This window comes from Ranitomeya imitator, chromosome 3 (genome assembly GCF_032444005.1).
Source record: "Ranitomeya imitator isolate aRanImi1 chromosome 3, aRanImi1.pri, whole genome shotgun sequence".
Classification (NCBI taxonomy): domain Eukaryota; kingdom Metazoa; phylum Chordata; class Amphibia; order Anura; family Dendrobatidae; genus Ranitomeya; species Ranitomeya imitator.
Window position 1 is genome coordinate 509,075,794 of NC_091284.1, and position 21,256 is coordinate 509,097,049.

The 21,256-nt window shown below is 40.8% G+C and overlaps 1 protein-coding gene across 1 annotated transcript in view; it reads left to right on the forward strand.

Moving 5' to 3' along the window:
* The window catches only part of LOC138670395 (toll-like receptor 8), a 54,350-nt gene extending 33,470 nt beyond the window's left edge, over positions 1 to 20,880 (forward strand). Inside the window, exons 2-3 of the mRNA XM_069757669.1 lie at positions 14,834 to 15,078; positions 17,094 to 20,880. Of these exons, the coding sequence (XP_069613770.1) occupies positions 17,100 to 20,231 (3,132 nt within the window). The 5' untranslated portion in view covers positions 14,834 to 15,078; positions 17,094 to 17,099 and the 3' untranslated portion in view covers positions 20,232 to 20,880. The remainder of the gene's footprint in view (positions 1 to 14,833; positions 15,079 to 17,093) is intronic.
* Positions 20,881 to 21,256: the final 376 nt, after the last annotated feature.

Below are 21,256 nucleotides of genomic sequence, written 5' to 3' on the forward strand. Positions count from 1 at the left end.
CGTGTGCCTAAAAATTGGAGCTCCCCCACAAGTGACCCCATTTTGGAAACTAGACGCCCCAAGGAACTTATCTAGATGCATAGAGAGCACTTTAAACCCCCAGGTGCTTCACAAATTGATCCGTAAAAATGAAAAAGTACTTTTTTTTCAGAAAAAAAATTCTTTTAGCCTCAAATTTTTCATTTTCACATGGGCAACAGGATAAAATGGATCCTAAAATTTGTTGCGCAATTTCTCCTGAGTACACCGATACCTCACATGTGGGGGTAAACCACTGTGCACATGCTAAGGCTCGGAAGGGAAGGCGCGCCATTTGACTTTTTGAATGGAAAATTAGCTCCAATTGTTAGCGGACACCATGTCGCGTTTGGAGAGCCCATGTGTGCCTAAACATTGGAGCTCCCCCACAAGTGACCCCATTTTGGAAACTAGACCCCCCAAGAAACTTATCTAGATGCATATTGAGCACTTTAAACCCTCAGGTGCTTCACAGAAGTTTAAAACGCAGAGCCATGAAAATAAAAAATAATTTTTCTTTCCTCAAAAATGATTTTTAGCCTGGAATTTCCTATTTTGCCAAGGGTAATAGGAGAAATTGGACATCAAATGTTGTTGTCCAGTTTGTCCTGAGTACGCTGATACCCCATATGTGGGGGTAAACCACTGTTTGGGCGCACGGCAGGGCTCGGAAGGCACGCCATTTGGCTTTTTAAATGGAAAATTAGCTCCAATCATTAGCGGACACCATGTCACGTTTGGAGAGCCCCTGTGTGCCTAAACATTGGACATCCCCCACAAATGACCCCATTTTGGAAACTAGACCCCCAAAGGAACTAATCTAGATGTGTGGTGAGGACTTTGATCCCCCAAGTGTTTTCTTTTCTCAAAAATGATTTTTTAGCCTGCAATTTTTTATTTTCCCAAGGGTAACAGGAGAAATTTGACCCCAAAAGTTGTTGTCCAGTTTCTCCTGAGTACGCTGATACCCCATATGTGGGGGTAAACCACTGTTTGGGCACATGCCGGGGCTCGGAAGTGAAGTAGTGACGTTTTGAAATGCAGACTTTGATGGAATGCTCTGCGGACGTCACGTTGCGCTTGCAGAGCCATTGATGTGGCTAAACAGTAGAAACCCCCCACAAGTGACCCCATTTTGGAAACTAGACACCAAAAGGAACTTATCTAGATGTGTTGTGAGCACTTTGAACCCCCAAGTGCTTCACAGAAGTTTATAACGCAGAGCCGTGAAAATAATAAATACGTTTTCTTTCCTCAAAAATAATTATTTAGCCCAGAATTTTTTAATTTTCCCAAGAGTAACAGGAGAAATTTGACCCCAATATTTGTTGTCCAGTTTCTCCTGAGTATGGTGATACCCCATATGTGGGGGTAAACTACTGTTTGGGCACATGCTGGGGCTCGGAAGTGAAGTAGTGACGTTTTGAAATGCAGACTTTGATGGAATGCTCTGTGGGCGTCACGTTGCGTTTACAGATACCCTGATGTGGCTAAACAGTAGAAACCCCCCACAAGTGACCCCATTTTGGAAACTAGACCCCGAAAGGAACTTATCTAGATATGTGGTGAGCACTTTGAACCCCCAAGTGCTTCACAGAAGTTTATAACGCAGAGCCGTGAAAATAATAAATACGTTTTCTTTCCTCAAAAACAATTTTTTAGCCCAGAATTTTTTATTTTCCCAAGGGTTACAGGAGAAATTGGACCCCAAAAGTTGTTGTCCAGTTTCTCCTGAGTACGCTGATACCCCATGTGTGGGGGTAAACCACTGTTTGGGCACACGTCGGGGCTCAGAAGAGAAGTAGTGACTTTTGAAATGCAGACTTTGATGGAATGGCCTGCGGGTGTCACGTTGCGTTTCCAGAGCCCCTGGTGTGCCTAAACAGTAGAAACCCCCCACAAGTGACCCCATTTTAGAAACTTGACCCCCCAAGGAACTTATCTAGATATGTGGTGAGCACTTTGAACCCCCAACTGCTTCACAGACGTTTGCAAGGCAGAGCCGTGAAAATAAAAAATCATTTTTCTTTCCTCAAAAATGATGTTTTAGCAAGCAATTTTTTATTTTCACAAGGGTAACAGGAGAAATTGGACCCCAGTAATTGTTGCGCAGTTTATCCTGAGTATGCTGGTACCCCATATGTGGGGGTAAACCACTGTTTGGGCGCACGTCGGGGCTCGGAAGTGAGGGAGCACCATTTGACTATTTGAATACAAGATTGGCTGGAATCAATGGTGGCGCCATGTTGCGTTTGGAGACCCCTGATGTGCCTAAACAGTGGAAACCCCTCAATTCTACCTCCAACCCTAACCCCCCCACACCCCTAACCCTAATCCCAACTGTAGCCGTAACCCTAATCACAACCCTAACCACAACCCTAATTCCAAAACTAACCTCAGGGCCGGCGTAGGACCCGGCGCACCCGGGCAAGTGCCGGGGCCCTGACAAGACCGGGGGGCCCACTCACACAGTCATACATCCATTTGGCCACTTTAACCCTTTCTACCCTTTCAATTCGCCCTGCCTGGCACAAGCATCTTCTCAGTCAGGTCAGGGGCCAGGCACATAGGGGTTAAGGACACAGCCAGCGTGAGATTGTGGGCGGAGAGTTCTCCTGCTCTGCTCTCCTGGCTGTGTGCAGTGCTGAACTAATCAGGCACAGGCAGATTCCGGACTGGAGGAGCTGCTACCGGCACCTGAGTGAGTGCCATGCTATATCGCTGTATATTCTGACAGTCTGGGTGACCTGGGGGGGCGGCCATGGGCTGGGCGGCTGCAGCTGACATATATATATATATACTACAGCAGCCGCCCAGCCCAGGCCCCCAGCACAGCCTGTATAGATACAGTGTATATAATATATATACAGGACAGGTGCTGGGGGCCTGGGCTGGGCGGCTGTTGAAGTATATACACCGCACAGTACCTCTCCCCTGTATATATATACTGCACAGTACCTCTCCCCTGTATATATACACTGCACAGTATCATCACTCCCCTGTATATATACACTGCACAGTACCACTGCCCTGTATATATACACTGCACAGTACCTCTCCCCTGTATATATACACCGCACAGTACCTCTCCCCTGTATATATATACACTGCACAGTACCTCTCCCCTGTTTATATACACCGCACAGTACCTCTCCCCTGTATATATACACTGCACAGTACCTCTCCCCTGTATATATACACTGCACAGTACCTCTCCCCTGTATATATACACCGCACAGTACCTCTCCCCTGTATATATACACCGCACAGTACCTCTCCCCTGTATATATACACTGCACAGTACCTCTCCCCTGTATATATACACTGCACAGTACCTCTCCCCTGTATATATACACTGCACAGTACCTCTCCCCTGTATATATACACTGCACAGTACCTCTCCCCTGTATATATACACTGCACAGTACCTCTCCCCTGTGTATATACACCGCACAGTACCTCTCCCCTGTATATATACACTGCACAGTACCACTCCCCTCTATATATACACCGCACAGTACCTCTCCCCTGTATATATACACCGCACAGTACCTCTCCCCTGTATATATACACTGCACAGTACCTCTCCCCTGTATATATACACTGCACAGTACCACTCCCCTCTATATATACTCCGCACAGTACCACTCCTCCTGTCCTGTATATATACACCGCACGGTACCACTCCTCCTGTCCTGTATATATACACTGCACAGTACCACTCCCCTCTATATATACTCCGCACAGTACCACTCCTCCTGTCCTGTATATATACACCGCACAGTACCTCTCCCCTGTATATATACACTGCACAGTACCACTCCCCTCTATACAGGTCCTTCTCAAAAAATTAGCATATAGTGTTAAATTTCATTATTTACCATAATGTAATGATTACAATTAAACTTTCATATATTATAGATTCATTATCCACCAACTGAAATTTGTCAGGTCTTTTATTGTTTTAATACTGATGATTTTGGCATACAACTCCTGATAACCCAAAAAACCTGTCTCAATAAATTAGCATATCAAGAAAAGGTTCTCTAAACGACCTATTACCCTAATCTTCTGAATCAACTAATTAACTCTAAACACATGCAAAAGATACCTGAGGCTTTTATAAACTCCCTGCCTGGTTCATTACTCAAAACCCCCATCATGGGTAAAGGCCCCTTCACATTAAGCGACGCTGCAGCGATACCGACAACGATCCGGATCGCTGCAGCGTCGCTGTTTGGTCGCTGGAGAGCTGTCACACAGACCGCTCTCCAGCGACTAACGATGCCGGTAACCAGGGTAAACATCGGGTAACTAAGCGCAGGGCCGCGCTTAGTAACCCGATGTTTACCCTGGATACCATGCTAAAAGTAAAAAAAAAAAAACACTACATACTTACCTACCGCTGTCTGTCCTCCAGCGCTGCGCTCTGCTTCTCTGCTCTCCTCCTGTACTGTCTGTGAGCCGGAAAGCAGAGCGGTGACGTCACCGCTCTGCTTTCCGGCTCACAGCCAGTGCAGGAGGAGAGCAGAGCGCAGCGCTGGAGGACAGACAGCGGTAGGTAAGTATGTAGTGTTTGTTTTTTTTACTTTTAGCATGGTAACCAGGGTAAACATCGGGTTACTAAGCGCGGCCCTGCGCTTAGTTACCCGATGTTTACCCTGGTTACCAGTGAAGACATCGCTGGATCGGTGTCACACACGCCGATCCAGCGATGTCTCCAGGGAGTCCAGCGACGAAATAAAGTTCTGGACTTTATTCAGCGACCAACGATCTCCCAGCAGGGGCCTGATCGTTGGTCGCTGTCACACAGAACGATTTCATTAACGATATCGTTGCTACGTCACAAATAGCAACGATATCGTTAACGATATCGTTATGTGTGAAGGTACCTTAAGACTAGCGACCTGACAGATGTCAAGAAGGCCATCATTGACACCCTCAAGCAAGAGGGTAAGACCCAGAAAGAAATTTCTCAACAAATAGGCTGTTCCCAGAGTGCTGTATCAAGGCACCTCAATGGTAAGTCTGTTGGAAGGAAACAATGTGGCAGAAAACGCTGTACAACGAGAAGAGGAGACCGGACCCTGAGGAAGATTGTGGAGAAGGACCGATTCCAGACCTTGGGGAACCTGAGGAAGCAGTGGACTGAGTCTGGTGTGGAAACATCCAGAGCCACCGTGCACAGGCGTGTGCAGGAAATGGGCTACAGGTGCCGCATTCCCCAGGTAAAGCCACTTTTGAACCATAAACAGCGGCAGAGGCGCCTGACCTGGGCTACAGAGAAGCAGCACTGGACTGTTGCTAAGTGGTCCCAAGTACTTTTTTCTGATGAAAGCAAATTTTGCATGTCATTCGGAAATCAAGGTGCCAGAGTCTGGAGGAAGACTGGGGAGAAGGAAATGCCAAAATGCCTGAAGTCCAGTGTCAAGTACCCACAGTCAGTGATGGTGTGGGGTGCCATGTCAGCTGCTGGTGTTGGTCCACTGTGTTTCATCAAGGGCAGGGTCAATGCAGCTAGCTATCAGGAGATTTTGGAGCACTTCATGCTTCCATCGGCTGAAATGCTTTATGGAGATGAAGATTTCATTTTTCAGCACGACCTGGCACCTGCTCACAGTGCCAAAACCACTGGTAAATGGTTTACTGACCATGGTATTACTGTGCTCAATTGGCCTGCCAACTCTCCTGACCTGAACCCCATAGAGAATCTGTGGGATATTGTGAAGAGAAAGTTGAGAGACGCAAGACCCAACACTCTGGATGAGCTTAAGGCCGCTATTGAAGCATCCTGGGCCTCCATAACATCTCAGCAGTGTCACAGGCTGATTGCCTCCATGCCACGCCGCATTGAAGCAGTCATTTCTGCCAAAGGATTCCCGACCAAGTATTGAGTGCATAACTGAACATTATTATTTGTTGGTTTTTTTGTTTGTTATTAAAAAACACTTTTATTTGATTGGATGGGTGAAATATGCTAATTTATTGAGACAGGTTTTTTGGGTTATCAGGAGTTGTATGCCAAAATCATCAGTATTAAAACAATAAAAGACCTGACAAATTTCAGTTGGTGGATAATGAATCTATAATATATGAAAGTTTAATTGTAATCATTACATTATGGTAAATAATGAAATTTAACACTATATGCTAATTTTTTGAGAAGGACCTGTATATACTCCGCACAGTACCTCTCCCCTGTATATATACACCGCACAGTACCACTCCTCCTGTCCTGTATATATACACTGCAGAATTTACAATAGCTATAACTCATGTAAGAAGTGAATTATGGCATTGGACTAAACCTATATTTCTCTGCTATATCTGGGCATCATGAATCGTGGTATGTGTTAAAGGGGGGGGGCCCACTGAGACTCTTTCGCCCGGGGCCCTCAAAAACCTGAAGCCGGCCCTGCCTAACCTTAAGGCCATGTGCCCACGTTGCGGATTCGTGTGAGATTTTTCAGCACCATTTTTGAAAAATCCGCGGGTAAAAGGCACTGCGTTTTTCCTGCGGATTTACCACGGATTTCCAGTGTTTTTTGTGCGGATTTCACCTGCGGATTCCTATTGAGGAACAGGTGTAAAACGCTGCGGAATCCGCACAAAGAATTGACAGCATTTCCGCGCGGTATTTTCCGCACCATGGGCACAGCGGATTTGGTTTTCCATAGGTTTACATGGAACTGTAAACCTGATGGAACACTGCTGCGAATCCGCAGCGGCCAATCCGCTGCGGATCCGCAGCCAAATCCGCACCGTGTGCACATAGCCTAATTCTAAAGGTATGTGCACACGCTGCGGATCCGCAGCAGTTTCCCATGAGTTTACAGTTCAATGTAAACCTATGGGAAACAAAAATCGCTGTTCACATGCTGCAGAAAAACTGCACGGAAATGCAGCGGTTTACATTCCGCAGCATGTCACTTATTTCTGCGGATTCCGCAGTGGTTTTACACCTGCTCCAATAGAAAATCGCAGTTGTAAAACCGCAGTGAAATGCGCAGAAAAACCGCGGTAAATCCGCCATAAACCTTTGAACCTCATAGACTCTGCAATTATAACAATCTAATTCAAATAAAGCCAAAATTGTGACATTGTGCCCCTTTCTGTCCGAGCCCTGCCGTTTGTCCAAACAGAACTTTTTGACTACACATGAGATATCGCCATGCTCATAAGAAAGTGGATAACAAATTGTGGGGTCCTATTTTTGGTGTAATCTTTAACAAAAGTGAGAAATTCCGGTCTAAAACAAGATTTTGGTGAAAAAAATTAACTTTGTCAATATGATGACCTAATGTTATCAAATTCTGTGTCGTACTTGTGGGTTCACATTGCTCAAAATACCCCTAGATAAAATCTTTGAGGGGTGTAGTTTCCAAAATGGGGTCAGTTGTGGGGGGTTTCTGCTGTTTAGGCACATCTCCAAACCCAACATTGCATCCGCTCTCACAATTTTGAGATTAAAAAGTCAAACGGTGCTCCTTGCCTTCCGAGCTCTGCCGTGCACCCAAACAATGATTTACCTTCACATATGGGGTATCAGCGTACTCAGGACAAATTGCACAACAACTTTGATGTCTAATTTCTCCTGTTACCCTTGGGAAAATTTGGGGGCAAAAAGATAATTTTTGTGGAAAAAATATGATTTTTTCTTTTCACGGCTCTACGTTATAAACTTCTTTGAAGCACTTGTGGGTTCAAAGTGCTCACCACACATCTAGATAAGTTTCTTTGGAGGTCTAGTTTCCAAAATGGCATCACTTGTGGGGGGTTTCTACTGATTAGGCACTTCAGGGGCTCTGCAAACGTGACATGGTGTCCAATCTCAATTCCAACCAATTCTGCGTTGAAAAAGGACAAAATGAAAACACAGAAATTGGCTGCAATGGGAAAGGGTTAAGTCACTTAAGGTGACTAAAATATAAAGTAAACATTAAAAAAGTTTCAAAAAATATAAAAAAAATATCATCACCTACCTTTACCCTATTAAAAATAAAGAATTTAAAAAAAGTCAGCATGTTTGAGCTCAGTGGGTCTATAAAAGTCCAGGATATGAAAATATAAAATTGATTTACCTGTACAAATATATCAACCTGTGTTTTTGGTCACCACACTTTATAAAAAAATAAGATAAAATCAATTATAATGTTATATGTTCCCTAAAATGGTATATATGATAACAACAACTCATCATTCAAATATGTAGACCTCACACAGCTTCATTGATGGAATGGTGTTATGCAAGCCTACAACTTATTCCATAAAGAACCCTCATATGGTTACATTTCACTGACATAAAAATAAAAAGTTATTGAAAGGAGAGGAGGAAAAAAACGAAGGCACAAAAAATTGTCCGGTCTTGAAGAAGTTAAAGGGTGTATGTTATTAGAAAAATATTTTTATTTAGACCAAGTGCTTGTGTTATAGTTATAGTGATATAGGAGCAGAGGAGATGGATTGTTTAGAACATTCATGCTGATGGTTGAGTATTTTATGAGTTTTTAACTCTGTATTTTTAAGCCAAAACCAGGAGAGGAACAGTCAGAGTAAAGTATAATAGAAACACGCCACCATTTCTGAAATTTTTATCCACTCCAGGTTTTGGCTTACAAATGCTGAGGTAAAAAATTAATGAAATACTGACATGTGATAGTTGACTTCTTGGCATCTGCAACATATTCTGCAGTGCTTTACACGCATTATCATAAATCACTGTCATCATTGGGACTCCCTATCAGTATGACTTTAGACTGTGTGGTAAGAAACAAAGCGAATCAGAAGAAATATACTACATTTCTTTTTGGAGGTATTTGTAGGCATTTGCTATTATTATTATTATTATTATTATTATTATTATTATACCTGCTACATGTTAGGATAGGATTTTGGAGATGAGTATACCACTTTAAAGGGAGCCTGTCACAACCTCCCCCTCCCCGGCGTTTGTAGCTAAAAGAGCCACCTTGTGCAGCACTAATGTTGCATTCTGACACGGTGGCTCTTTTAGTTCTTGTTCCTGCCACTGCTGAAAGAATCGTTTATTAAATTTGTCCCTCAGGCGCCGCCTTTTCTTCCTTCTTTAGCATCCCCGGCGCTTGTGCTGTAAGTTCGAAGGGCAGTGCAACTGCGTTTTTTTTTTCGGGCATGCGCCATTGCGCTGCCCTTCGAACTTACAGCGCAGGCACGGGGACGCTAATGAAGAAAGAAGAGGCGGCGCCCGGCGTGCAGAGGCCCTGAGTGACGGCTGTGGTGCGTCTGTGTTAGGGGGGAAAGACCTGCCCCGTGGCGATTTCAAGATATGAGGGACAAATTTGATAAACGATTCTTTCAGCAGTGGCAGGAACAAGAACTAAAAGAGCCACCCTGTCAGAATGCAGCATTAGTGCTGTTCAAGGTGGCTCTTTTAGTTACAAACACCTGGGGGGGGTGACAGGTTCCCTTTAAGTGTTATAGCAGCAGAAGAGATGGATTGTTTAGAACAGTCAAGTTGATGGTGTCGTTGTAAGAGGTAACCTCATGCTGCTGTGATTGAGTCGAATGATGTGACATATATTCCTTTCCTTTAAACTAATACTCTTGCCAGAGGTAATGGAGGGGCCTGCGCAAAAGAAGAATGAAGACACTGCCCATAGAAGAGTGGATAAGGTACGGATAATAGCACGAGTGCAGAGCACAGGCGCGAGACTATGATGCCACAGCTGCACATCACATGGCAGTGTGATGTGTATGGCAAGGGGGTGGTATTATGATGAATACAGGAGGCAGAGATTCCTTCCAGGCTTAGGGGTGTGCGGTGCCATACAGCATATACCGTAAGTTAAATCATTAACTTAAAAGATTAAAACTCTGTTTCTCAACAACTAGATTGCAGCAATGACGCATACAGGTAAGACTATTTTAACCATTTTTGTACCTGTATGCCCATAGTAATAGTTTAAAAGCAACCCAGGGGAAGACAGATTACCTTTAAATAGATGTTCCAAAGCAGACCTGCACAGTTAAATGTCTTGAATTGGTGTAATATGTTTTTAAAACTTTTTGGATAAGCAAATTAATTCCTCCTTGCCCAATAAGACATCACAACAACAAATGCCAGAAGGCAGGTACACAGATTACAAATGTGGCAACAGACTGCAGATTACTTGTAGGGTCCAAAATACACTGCTCAAAAAAATAAAGGGAACACTAAAATCCCACATCCTACATATCACTGAAATAAATATTGCAGTTGTAAATCTTTATTCATTACATAGTGGAATGTGTTGAGAACAATAAAACCTAAAAATGATCAACGTAAATCACAACTAATATCCCACGGAGGTCTGGAGTTGAAATGATGCTCAAAATCAAAGTGGAAAATGAAGTTACAGGCTTATCCAACTTCAGTAGAAATGCCTCAAGACAAGGAAATTATGCTCAGTAGTATGTGTGGCCTCCACGTGCCTGTATGATCTCCCTACAACACCTGGGTATGCTCCTGAGGAGACGTGACTTTGGTGGATGGTACTAGACATGATGTCCCAGATGTGTTCAATCGGATTCAGGTCTGGGGAACAAGTGGGCCAGTCCATAGCTTCAATGTCTTCATCTTGCAGGAGCAGCTGACACACGCCAGCCACATAAGGTCTGGGCCAACTGCACCAGCATATGGTCTCACAAGGCATCTTAGGATCTCATCTCGGTACCTAATGGCAGTCAGGCTACCTCTTGCGAGCACCTGGAGGCCATGCAGCCCTCCGAAGAAATGCCACCCCACACCATTACTTACCCACTGCCAAATTGGTCATGCTAAAGGACGTTGCAGGCAGCAGATCACTCTCCATGACATCTCTAGACTGTCACGTCTGTCGCATGTGCTCAGTGTGAACCTCCTTTCATCTGTGAATAGCACAGGGTGCCAGTGGCAAATTTGCCAATCCTGGTGTTCTGTGGCAAATGGCAAACGTCCTGCACGGTGTTGGGCTGTGAGCACAACCCCCATGTCAGTTTCTAACTGTTTGTGCAGACACATGTACATTTGTGGCCTGCTGGAGATCATTTTGCAGGGCTCTGGCAGTGCTCCTCCTGTTCCTCCTGTATAATGGAAAAATGGAGGGCACCATCAAACAAAATAACAATAATGAAGGGATCAACCCAAAGTGTGACCTATGGTAGCTTCAACATGAACAAGAAAAAGGCGTCACACTATATATAATGGGGACCACCAAATAAATAGTATGTAAATCACTTTTAAATCCTTTATTTTGTCAGCCAAGAAAAACACAAAGCAGCACACCACACTTTAAAATTATTTAAAAACAGAATAAGACATCAAAAGGTTCCTAATAAGGAGCCTCCCCCTTGACATGTAGCGTAATAGGCATGATTAAGTATCAAATGTTGCTAATGGTATAGTTGCTAAAGATACACTATTGAATTTGCAATGAAGTCATGTATAATCTAGCTGGCTTATCGGAACAATAGATCAGTATATAGTCAAAAAAATCAACTTTATATCTGGCCCAGCTCGCAGCACTTGAGGGAAGTATATCTATGAGAACATGCACACACCTGCTACATTAATGAATAAACACCTAAAGATGTACGACCGGTATGATGGTGGTAGCAATAACAGGATGGAGAGAGTGTCAAATATCTCCTAGGTAAAAGTGGCTGTTCATAGTAAGTCCCCCAAATCATCAAATATAAAATAACAGACCGAAGGTGATCAGCCTTCAGCACTGAGATATAAAAATATAACAGATTAAATATTAAACCCTCAACTCTCTATGCAAAGATTGAGTAAAGTTCTCCCATTTTTTTGGTTTCAGGAGTGATTTTCATATTGCCAAAACCTGTGGTTTGCTATAGGTGAGCTTGAATAAGCATCACATTCTTGAAACAAAGTTTACCCACAATTTTGGAAAGGTGCAAACAATTTTCTCATCCTATTTTGGGGGTTTTGTGTGAAATTATGTCCAATTTGCCTTTATTTTTCTCTTTTTTTTGCCTTGTTCAAATATTGTTTAACATTAGAACACACCCGCCCCCAGCTTTGTAGGTTCATGTCTCAAAAGCAGGCAAAACTGTATTCAGGTGGCGTGTATGGGTGTAATATTGGATTACAAGTCTTCAAAACAGTTGTGTGGAGGCTATTGCTGCAGTGGTAGGATGCCTGTGGGGTGGTGTGACACCGAGTCATAGGTGCTTTGCCACATAGCATGATTTCTGTTCGGCACCAGGTCGCTCCCCCTGCTCGTGTGCTGATATTCTGGCAGAAGTTGTCATACTGTGCCATATTTTGTAGGCTAGGAATCCACGAAGAGGTTCACCATGATGTGGTAGTGGACTTTATTCAGACTGTTCAGAATGGTAAACTAAAAATCTCATGTTCAGTTTTTTAATTTTTGCCTGGTGGCATTAGATCAATGTATGATATTTGCATGTGTGGTCCATGTCTTTTTCTACAGCTACGATAAAGTTATTTTCTTCAGTTACAAAATTATGACTGAGTGACATAACGGGAATCTGTCACCTCATTTTTCATATATAAGCTTCGGCCACCACCATCAGGGGATTATTTACAGCATTTTATAATGCTGTAGAGAAGCCCCCGATGTAACCTGAAAGATAAGAAAAACAAGTTAGAATATACTCTCCTGGGGGGCGGTCCGGTGCGGTCCGGTCCGATGGGCGACGCGATCCGGGTCTGGCGCCTCCCATCTTCATGGGATGACGTCCTCTACCTTGCCTCTGTCATGGCTCCTGTGCAGGCGTATTTTATCCTCCCTGTTGAGGGCAATGTAAAGTCCTGCAGTGCGCAGGCGCTGGGCTTCTTGGACCTTTCCCGGTGCCTGTGCACTGCGGTAATTTGCTCTGAAATCAACAGGGCAGATAAAGTATGCCTGCGCAGGAGCCGCGACAGAAGCAAGGAAGAGGGCATCATAGTATGAAGATGAGAGGCGCCGGACAAGGACCTGGGATGCACCTTGAACCCGGACCTCACCGGACCGCCCCCCCAGGTGAGTATAATCCAACTTGCTTTTCTTATCTTTCAGGTTACATCGGGGGCTTATCTACAGCATCATAGAATGCTGTAGAAAAGCCCCTGATGGCGGTGGCCGAAGCTTATATATGAAAAATGAGGTGACAGATTCCCTTTAATCTTTTCTTTGTAGTGCACAAAGATTGAAATAAAAATGGTGTTATTAAGGTGCTGCACTGAAGCGTATCATGCATTAATCAACTCCCATTCACATTGACTCTGCAGGTACAGCACATCCCTAGCATTAGTATTCCATTACTGTTATTTAGGGACTGAGACTACTAGTTCCTTTCTCTAAGTTCTTTAACCCTTGAATTATTACACTGCACTTTAAATTAGGCCTTACTATCCATATCTGTAATAAAGAGCTGTGCTCCCAGACCTTCTCTCCCTAGGCTGTAAAATGGCCCCTGCTTTCCCCGACAACATATTTTCAAGAGCCCGTGACTGTCCCACCTGATTGTCTGTGCTAGACCATAGATGTGATGGCTGAAAGGCATTATGGGGAAGCCCACATGGCTGCTTCTGAAGTCATGTGATCCTTCATTCTTCAACAATGTGTGAAATGGTCCAGGGCATTTTATTTCCATCAGTCTGAATGGAATAACACATTTTTTAATAAGATATAGATAAATAACATTTTTTGCAACATGCTTTATTATTATTATTGATTACTCTGCTGGTTTTGTGAGCATTTGCTCTTTTTTACTGCCTTATATAGATATTATTGCCCATTATTGACTACTGGGATAATATCCCCATTTTATGCAGTACTGTTTCCTGCTGATGGTATAGCCTTATTATTTATTTATTGATCCTCCTTTTCTAGTTAGCGCGGTGTTTTTATTTATCTATATCTTTTTACTGCGGTTCTTGACAGATTTAGCACAGTAACTGTCTAAAACACCTGCAGCTTTCTAGTAGATATCCCCTCTGGGAGCGCCAGTGTGTTTTTTTCTTTTTTATATATCCACATTTTTTAATAAGCTGGGGACTGCAAGTTTCAAGTAATTTGACTCTAAGTCAATTTGTAAAATATTTATTCAGTTATCTCTAACTAAGACTCTAAAGTCTTAAATATACGATTAGTTTTTGCAAAGACATATTGAAAGTAACAACACACATGACAGTTATCGCTTTTACAAATGTGCTATCAAAACTGAATCAAAATATATCAATTTTCATCTCAAAACTTTGTGTTATTTTTAAATCACCATTAATCATGATTGGATTTTGAGACTGCAATAATGTGCCCGACTAACCTAAAGATGTGCTTGTTATAAATGACAATTGATGGCACTATACAACTACAAATAAACAACTTGTTTGCTGATCGGCAGTCAGTAATTGCCTGTTTACATAGGCAGGCCATGCTTTAGATATGTACTGAGTGATATGCAATAAATTGTTCAGTGTGCATAGGTTATCGGCAGCGCAAGTCCTGTTTACACAGGACAATGAGCAGCCAAGAACGATGATCATTTTTGCAACTCACTAGATCATTTTACCTGGTGAACAAGAATTTTGCTTGTTCGTCTTGAAATCAGCAATGTGCTTAGACTACATGGATATTATAAAATAATGCTTCTTAGGAACGCTCAATTCATGATAATCCTGCAGTGCAAGTGGACCTTAAGTCTCATCTTCACTTTTGTAAGGTGTTTTAGGGGTCCTGAGACATTTGTGTAATAAAATTACTCATAAAAATATTATTGTAATTTATGTAATTAATATGATTAATGAAGGCTTTAGCAATAATAATAATAATATTTATTTGTTCCCCAGCTTCTAAGGCAGATTATTCCTGATTAAATCAACAATGCCACTGCTATAAAGTCTTGCTAGATGTGAGTGTCATCTACAATACAGCTCATATTACTTCTAATGGAAGACTAAAGCCAATGTTCATTCACTGAGGACTAACTTCTTACGTGGAATTCTAAAGCACAAGCACTGGACACAGGAGCTTTATCACCTTTCTTTGGACTTTTCTCTATGTACAGTGAAGGATTTGAGTGACATATTTCATTGTAAGTATTTTTTGTCTTTTTGAACCATAAAATAATTCACATTTTAATTTATTCACAGCTTTAATTTATTGATACATAGAAGACCTCCACAACATCACTAAAGGTGTCCTCTGGTATCTAGCATTAACACTTAGCAGCACATCTTTTAATTCCTGGAATTTATAAGGTGGGACTTTCATGGATCAGAACATCCCACAGATGCTGTTAGATTAAAATCTGCGACTTGATTTTGAGCTGTGTGGAAGTTCTATAACTCCACATAAAAGCATACGGAACCACTCTACAAGCATGGAAACATAAAATGTTGCAGTGGTTAGCATGGATGAGCAGATAAGGTAAAATGTGAGTTTGCCAGATGCAGCAGATTTTCCTAGGAAATGTAATTGGTATCAAAGTTATTCTTTGTGATTTGAATGTTCCTTACTGTGCTCTTGGTTTTCTGAAGACTCCAGAGCATAATAAACATATTATGTAAAAAAAAGAATCAAAGTTCTCATACTCATCTTAACGTTCAACTTTCCCATCCCACCACTTCTCACTGCCATCCATCTCAACATCATCGCATCTTCTTATCACTTCCGTCAGCGCCAAAATGCCATGCTTCTGGGCCAGAACTTCCAGCTTTGATGTGGCCAAGGGCAATTCATCATGACGTGGTGATCTTGCGTGCACATGTACAGATCCAGGATTTGAGCGCTGGCAGCAACAGTGAGTAGATGCGAAGAGGAGTAGATGGGGATGGTGAGTAGCATAAGGGCTAAGGAGCTAAAAAGTAAGGTGATTATAAGTATTTTTTATTTTTAACCTTTTGAAGACGCTTATCAGTTCAGCAAAATTGTGTACAGCTGGCTGTGACTATGCTAAATATGAGTAGAAACAAATTACAATAAAATCTGGATTTTGGCAAATGTGGATTTTTATACAATTTGAATAGGATTCAATCTCACTACAATAATTTCTCTCATCTCTTGTGCTTGGTGCTAAAAAACATATGATCCGATTAGGCGTGCTGATTTCAACCTGTTATCGAACTCCTCGACAGTATCATGTCACTGGCAGCACATATTCGATTTACGGAGGTTACTGTGCTGCTGATAATACTGAGTTCTAAGCCTACATAAAGCGTTTTATACCGTGTAATTGACGACATGTGTAAACAAGCCAATGAGTGCTCATTTGCTGATTGTTGGCTCATTTGAATGCATTTTTTGTAAATGATAAGAATTATTATGGGTGGGTTTACACTAACCGATGTTGACTGTCCATCAGCTACATGTTTGTCAACTGGCAAAAGCAAATCTTGACAGGCTGACATCACTTTCCATACACACAGAATGATTGGCAATCATTCTGTGTGTATATACTTCCATTGTTATCCTCCATGTGTCCTGTAATTCCGGACAATTTACTGCCAAGATCGATATTTTTAAGCAAACTTAAAATCACTTCTCCTGTCAAACAAGCATTTTGCTCATTACTCAGATGATGGCAGCCTGTTTTCATAGGGACGGTCATTCATAGTTATCATCCTATCTGAATGGATTAAAAGAAGCACTAATCTTTTTTTTTATATAGCGCTAACATATTCCGTAGCGCTTTACAGTTTGCACACATTATCATCGCTGTCCACGATGGGGCTCACAATCTAAATTCCAAATCAGTATATCTTTGGAATGTGGGAGGAAACCAGAGTACCTAGAGGAAATCCACACAAACACGGGGAGAACTTATAAACTCCTTGCAGATGTTGTCCTTGGTGGGATTTGAACCCAGGACTCCAGCGCTGCAAGGCTGCAGTGCTAACCACTGAGCCACCGTGCTGCTCAAAGTGCTGTAACTAGCAAATAGAAATTGAGACAATAGTTATAGATTTTGCATTGGGATGTAGGTGGTAAAAAATAATCTTGCTCATTTTTTTCCATATTTTTGATTTATCTGTTTTAAGTAATCTAAACATTGTATGTTTAACTATTTTTACTACCTTAGTCTAACATATATTAATGTTTTTTTTTCAGGATAAAATGTTAACCCATCTGTCAAATGTATACTTCATATTGGGGATAATGTCTTTTTTCCTTGGATTCTCCAATGCAACCGTAACCAACAAGACCATTCCATGTTCCATTACAGAACAGAATAACAGTGTTGTCTTTGACTGCAGTGCACGTAGTCTGAAAACAGTGCCATCACCTAGTGACTATGCATCATCTTCTGTTGAACTTTTATTAAAACAAAATCTAATCCAGATCATAGATAAATCATCTTTTCAACAATGGCGGAATCTTACAATAATAGACATGAGCTTCAATCACTATCCAAAGTCAAGACTTGACAATCCAAATGTCTGCAAAAGAGGCCTTGAAATAAGGGAGGGGACATTTTCCAACCTGACAAAACTGGAACAGTTAATCATAGACCATAATTACTTATGTGAAATTCCTCCTGGATTGCCAGACAGTACAACAATGTTGAGTTTACAGTATAATAGCATTTTCTCAGTCAACAGGACAAATTTCTCTAGCATTAGGCATCTGAGAAAACTATTTTTGGGACATAACTGCTATTATGGTAATAAGTGTACTGCTGCGTTGGAGATTAAAAACGGAACATTTTTGGACCTGACAGAACTGAATGTGCTTAATCTGTCATTTAACAATTTAACCAGTGTGCCCCCAGATTTGCCTTCATCGTTGAAGCAACTTTACTTAAGCAATAATAGGATAAAAGTAATTAACAAAGATGACTTTAAAAATCTAGTTAACTTGGAAATTCTTTTTCTGAGTGGGAACTGCCCACGATGTTATAATGCTCCATATCCATGTGAACCATGCCCCGGAAAATCTTCTATTGAAATACATGAGCTTGCTTTTCAACATCTTGTAAACCTTAGCATGCTTCATTTAGGTAGCACATCTCTGAGCTCCATCTCAAAAACATGGTTTCAGAACACAACCAATTTGAAAGTCTTAGACCTTGCATTAAATTACTTAGTGACTGAAATTTCAACAGGACAATTCTTTCATTATTTACCTTCTTTAGAAATACTTGATTTATCCTTTAATTACAACTTCAGATCGTATCCAAATAATATTAACATTTCTGAGAACTTTTCAAAATTAGTATCTCTTAGAGAATTGTATATAAGAGGTTATGTATTTAAAGATATTACTGCTAAGAACATTGCCCCACTCACACAGCTAAAAAACTTGATTATCCTAGACTTTGGAGTGAATTTCATTAGGAATGTTTATTTTAAAGTATTTAACAAGCTCTCCAATCTATCAATCATTTATTTATCTGAGAATCGAATATCTCCGTTTTCTGAAACCAGTAACAGAAGCAATGCCCAGGAGAAATTTTCAAATAGTCTGTCAAAACCAATACAGTCACATTTGTCTCTTAATTTAGGATATGAAACCAGAATTGTTCCAGAATTTCTTACTCCATTATATAAACTTGTTAAACCCCAGTGTAGTGAATATGGTAAAGCATTAGATTTAAGCTTAAATAGCATTTTCTTCATTGACCCAGAAGAATTTACTTCATTTAAAGACATTGTTTGTTTAAATTTGTCTTCAAATGGAATTGGCCAGGATTTAAACGGAACGGAATTTATTTATTTTCCAAACCTAGCATATTTAGATTTGTCATACAATAAGCTAGATTTTGCTTCTTACAATGCTTTTACAGAATTAAAACAGTTGGAAGTCTTGGATGTGAGTTACAACAGGCATTATTTTATTGTAGAAGGTGTAACTCATCATCTGCATTTCATTGAAAATCTTCACAAGCTTACCATTCTAAACTTAAGCTGGAACGAGATCTCTACTTTGACTGAGGGCGAAATTAAAAGCAATTCTTTGAAAGAATTGAGGTTTGCAGGAAATCGCTTGGATGTCTTATGGAAACAGGGAGATTTACGCTACTTGGATATTTTTAAGCAATTTACCAATCTATCATTGCTTGACATTTCTTACAACAGACTTCGTGTAATGCCTAATGACGCCCTTCTTAGCCTACCTGCAAACCTTTCAGAGCTATATTTACACCATAATGGCTTAGAGTTTTTTGGCTGGAGGAATTTGAGATATTTTAATAACCTGAAGCTTCTTGACCTAAGTTATAATAAGCTAACAATGATAATGGCACACTTAAACAATTACACAAATTCCTTACAAACGCTTATAATCAATCACAACTCAATCCAAACTCTAGCAGAAGGCTTTCTTGTCAAAGCGATAAGTCTTACTCATCTCGATTTAGGTTTCAATCTTATTCAGTCCATTAATAAATCAATATTTTTGTCTGGAAATGATAATTTTCTGAAGGTTTTAAATCTGAAAGGCAACCCGTTTGATTGTACCTGTGAAATCATTGACCTTGTGCAGTGGATCATTAAAAATAATGTCACCATCCCGCGGTTGGCCACTGATGTTACTTGTGCAACACCTAATAACTGGAAGAAAAGGGGAATAGTATATTTTGACATGCATACCTGTAATCTGGACTTGATAGAAATGCTACTCTTTTTAATGTCCTCACTGTTAATTATTCCAATAACTGCATTACCAATTATGAAACATTTGTTTTATTGGGATGTGTGGCATATATTTCACTTGTGCAAGGCAAGGCTCAAACTTTCCAAAACCTGCTCTCCAGAAAACGTGTATGATGCTTTCATCACATATGATGAGACAGATTCAGCTGTTACAGACTGGGTTTATAATGAATTATGTGAAGAGATCGAGGAGAAGGGGAGCAAGAACATACTTCTCTGCCTAGAAGAAAGAGACTGGGAGCCAGGGAAGGCCGTCATTGACAACATTGCTCAAAGTATTAACCAAAGTAAAAAGACAATGTTTGTTCTCACAAAAAAATATGTAAGAAGTGGAAAGTTCCGGACAGCTTTTTATTTGGCTATGCAAAAACTGATGGATGAGAATATGGATGTAATTATCATTGTGCTTTTACAGCCTGTTCTACAAAACTCTCAGTACCTGAGACTCAGAAAGAAAATCTGTAAGAGTTCCATCTTGGAATGGCCCAAAAATCCTAAAGCAAAACCTTTATTTTGGCAAAAAATGAAAAACGTATTATTGACAGAAAACTATACCAGATACAATAATATGTATACTGATTATATTGCTATGTAAGCGTTAAATATCAATAAAATGTGCTATGTTGGAGGATGAAAAGTCCTGGCCAAATGAAATATCAGCTGATATTGGAGGAGACAGACCTGGATTGAACAGCTGATAGACAAAAAGGGTTATTTTAATGAAAGAATGCTCTTAATGAAACCCAACCTACTGATTTCCTTTTCAAATACTAACTTAATAAGACACTATTAATATTTTTGTCTATGTTTGCTGTTAAGCCTGATAATATTGGATTTTTTTTTTAATAATTACATTATTGTAAGTGTTGTTCTTCTTGTTTTACATGCTTTTACCATTATAACCTTCCTCAAATAGCAGAACTTATATATATTGAATGTCAGGTTAAGATTCATGTTCAACCGCTGGTCCAATAAAATCTCCCATGTGGAAGCAGCAACACTAACATACTTCCTTATTGCCTTGCATCTTCTCCTTTTTTATATACTGTAATCTGTAAGTGTATGTAGACATAGCTCTTTCCCAAAATATCCTGTTTAAATGGTTTCTTTACTTGTTTGTTATGAAACATTATTTCTTTGTTTTTTTTTTTTAGAAATGTATAACCTGATAATGTTTTATAATGGACATCTCTATGGAAAACTATGGGACAACATTAATAAATAAACTACTAGTGGTCATATTACAGTGACTGAAAAGTTTATATGATCTGTTCTTTCTGTAAATTTTCATTACTGGGCTGTTATTGGGCAACAGGTACTGTCTGCAGGCTTTTTCAAACCCCCCTCAAAAATGTGTCCAGATCCGCATCCTTGTACATGACAAGAAAATGCTCAGGGTTGGGTTGAAAGGTGTGAATATTATTAGACTCACAGCTCTGTAGGGTAGATTGCTCCTTCTAGAGTTAAGGTACCGTCACATTAAGCGACGCTGCAGCGATATAGACAACGATGCCGATCGCTGCAGCGTCGCTGTTTAGTCGTTGTGTGGTCGCTGGAGAGCTGTCACACAGACAGCTCTCCAGCGACCAACGATGCCGAAGTCCCCGGGTAACCAGGGTA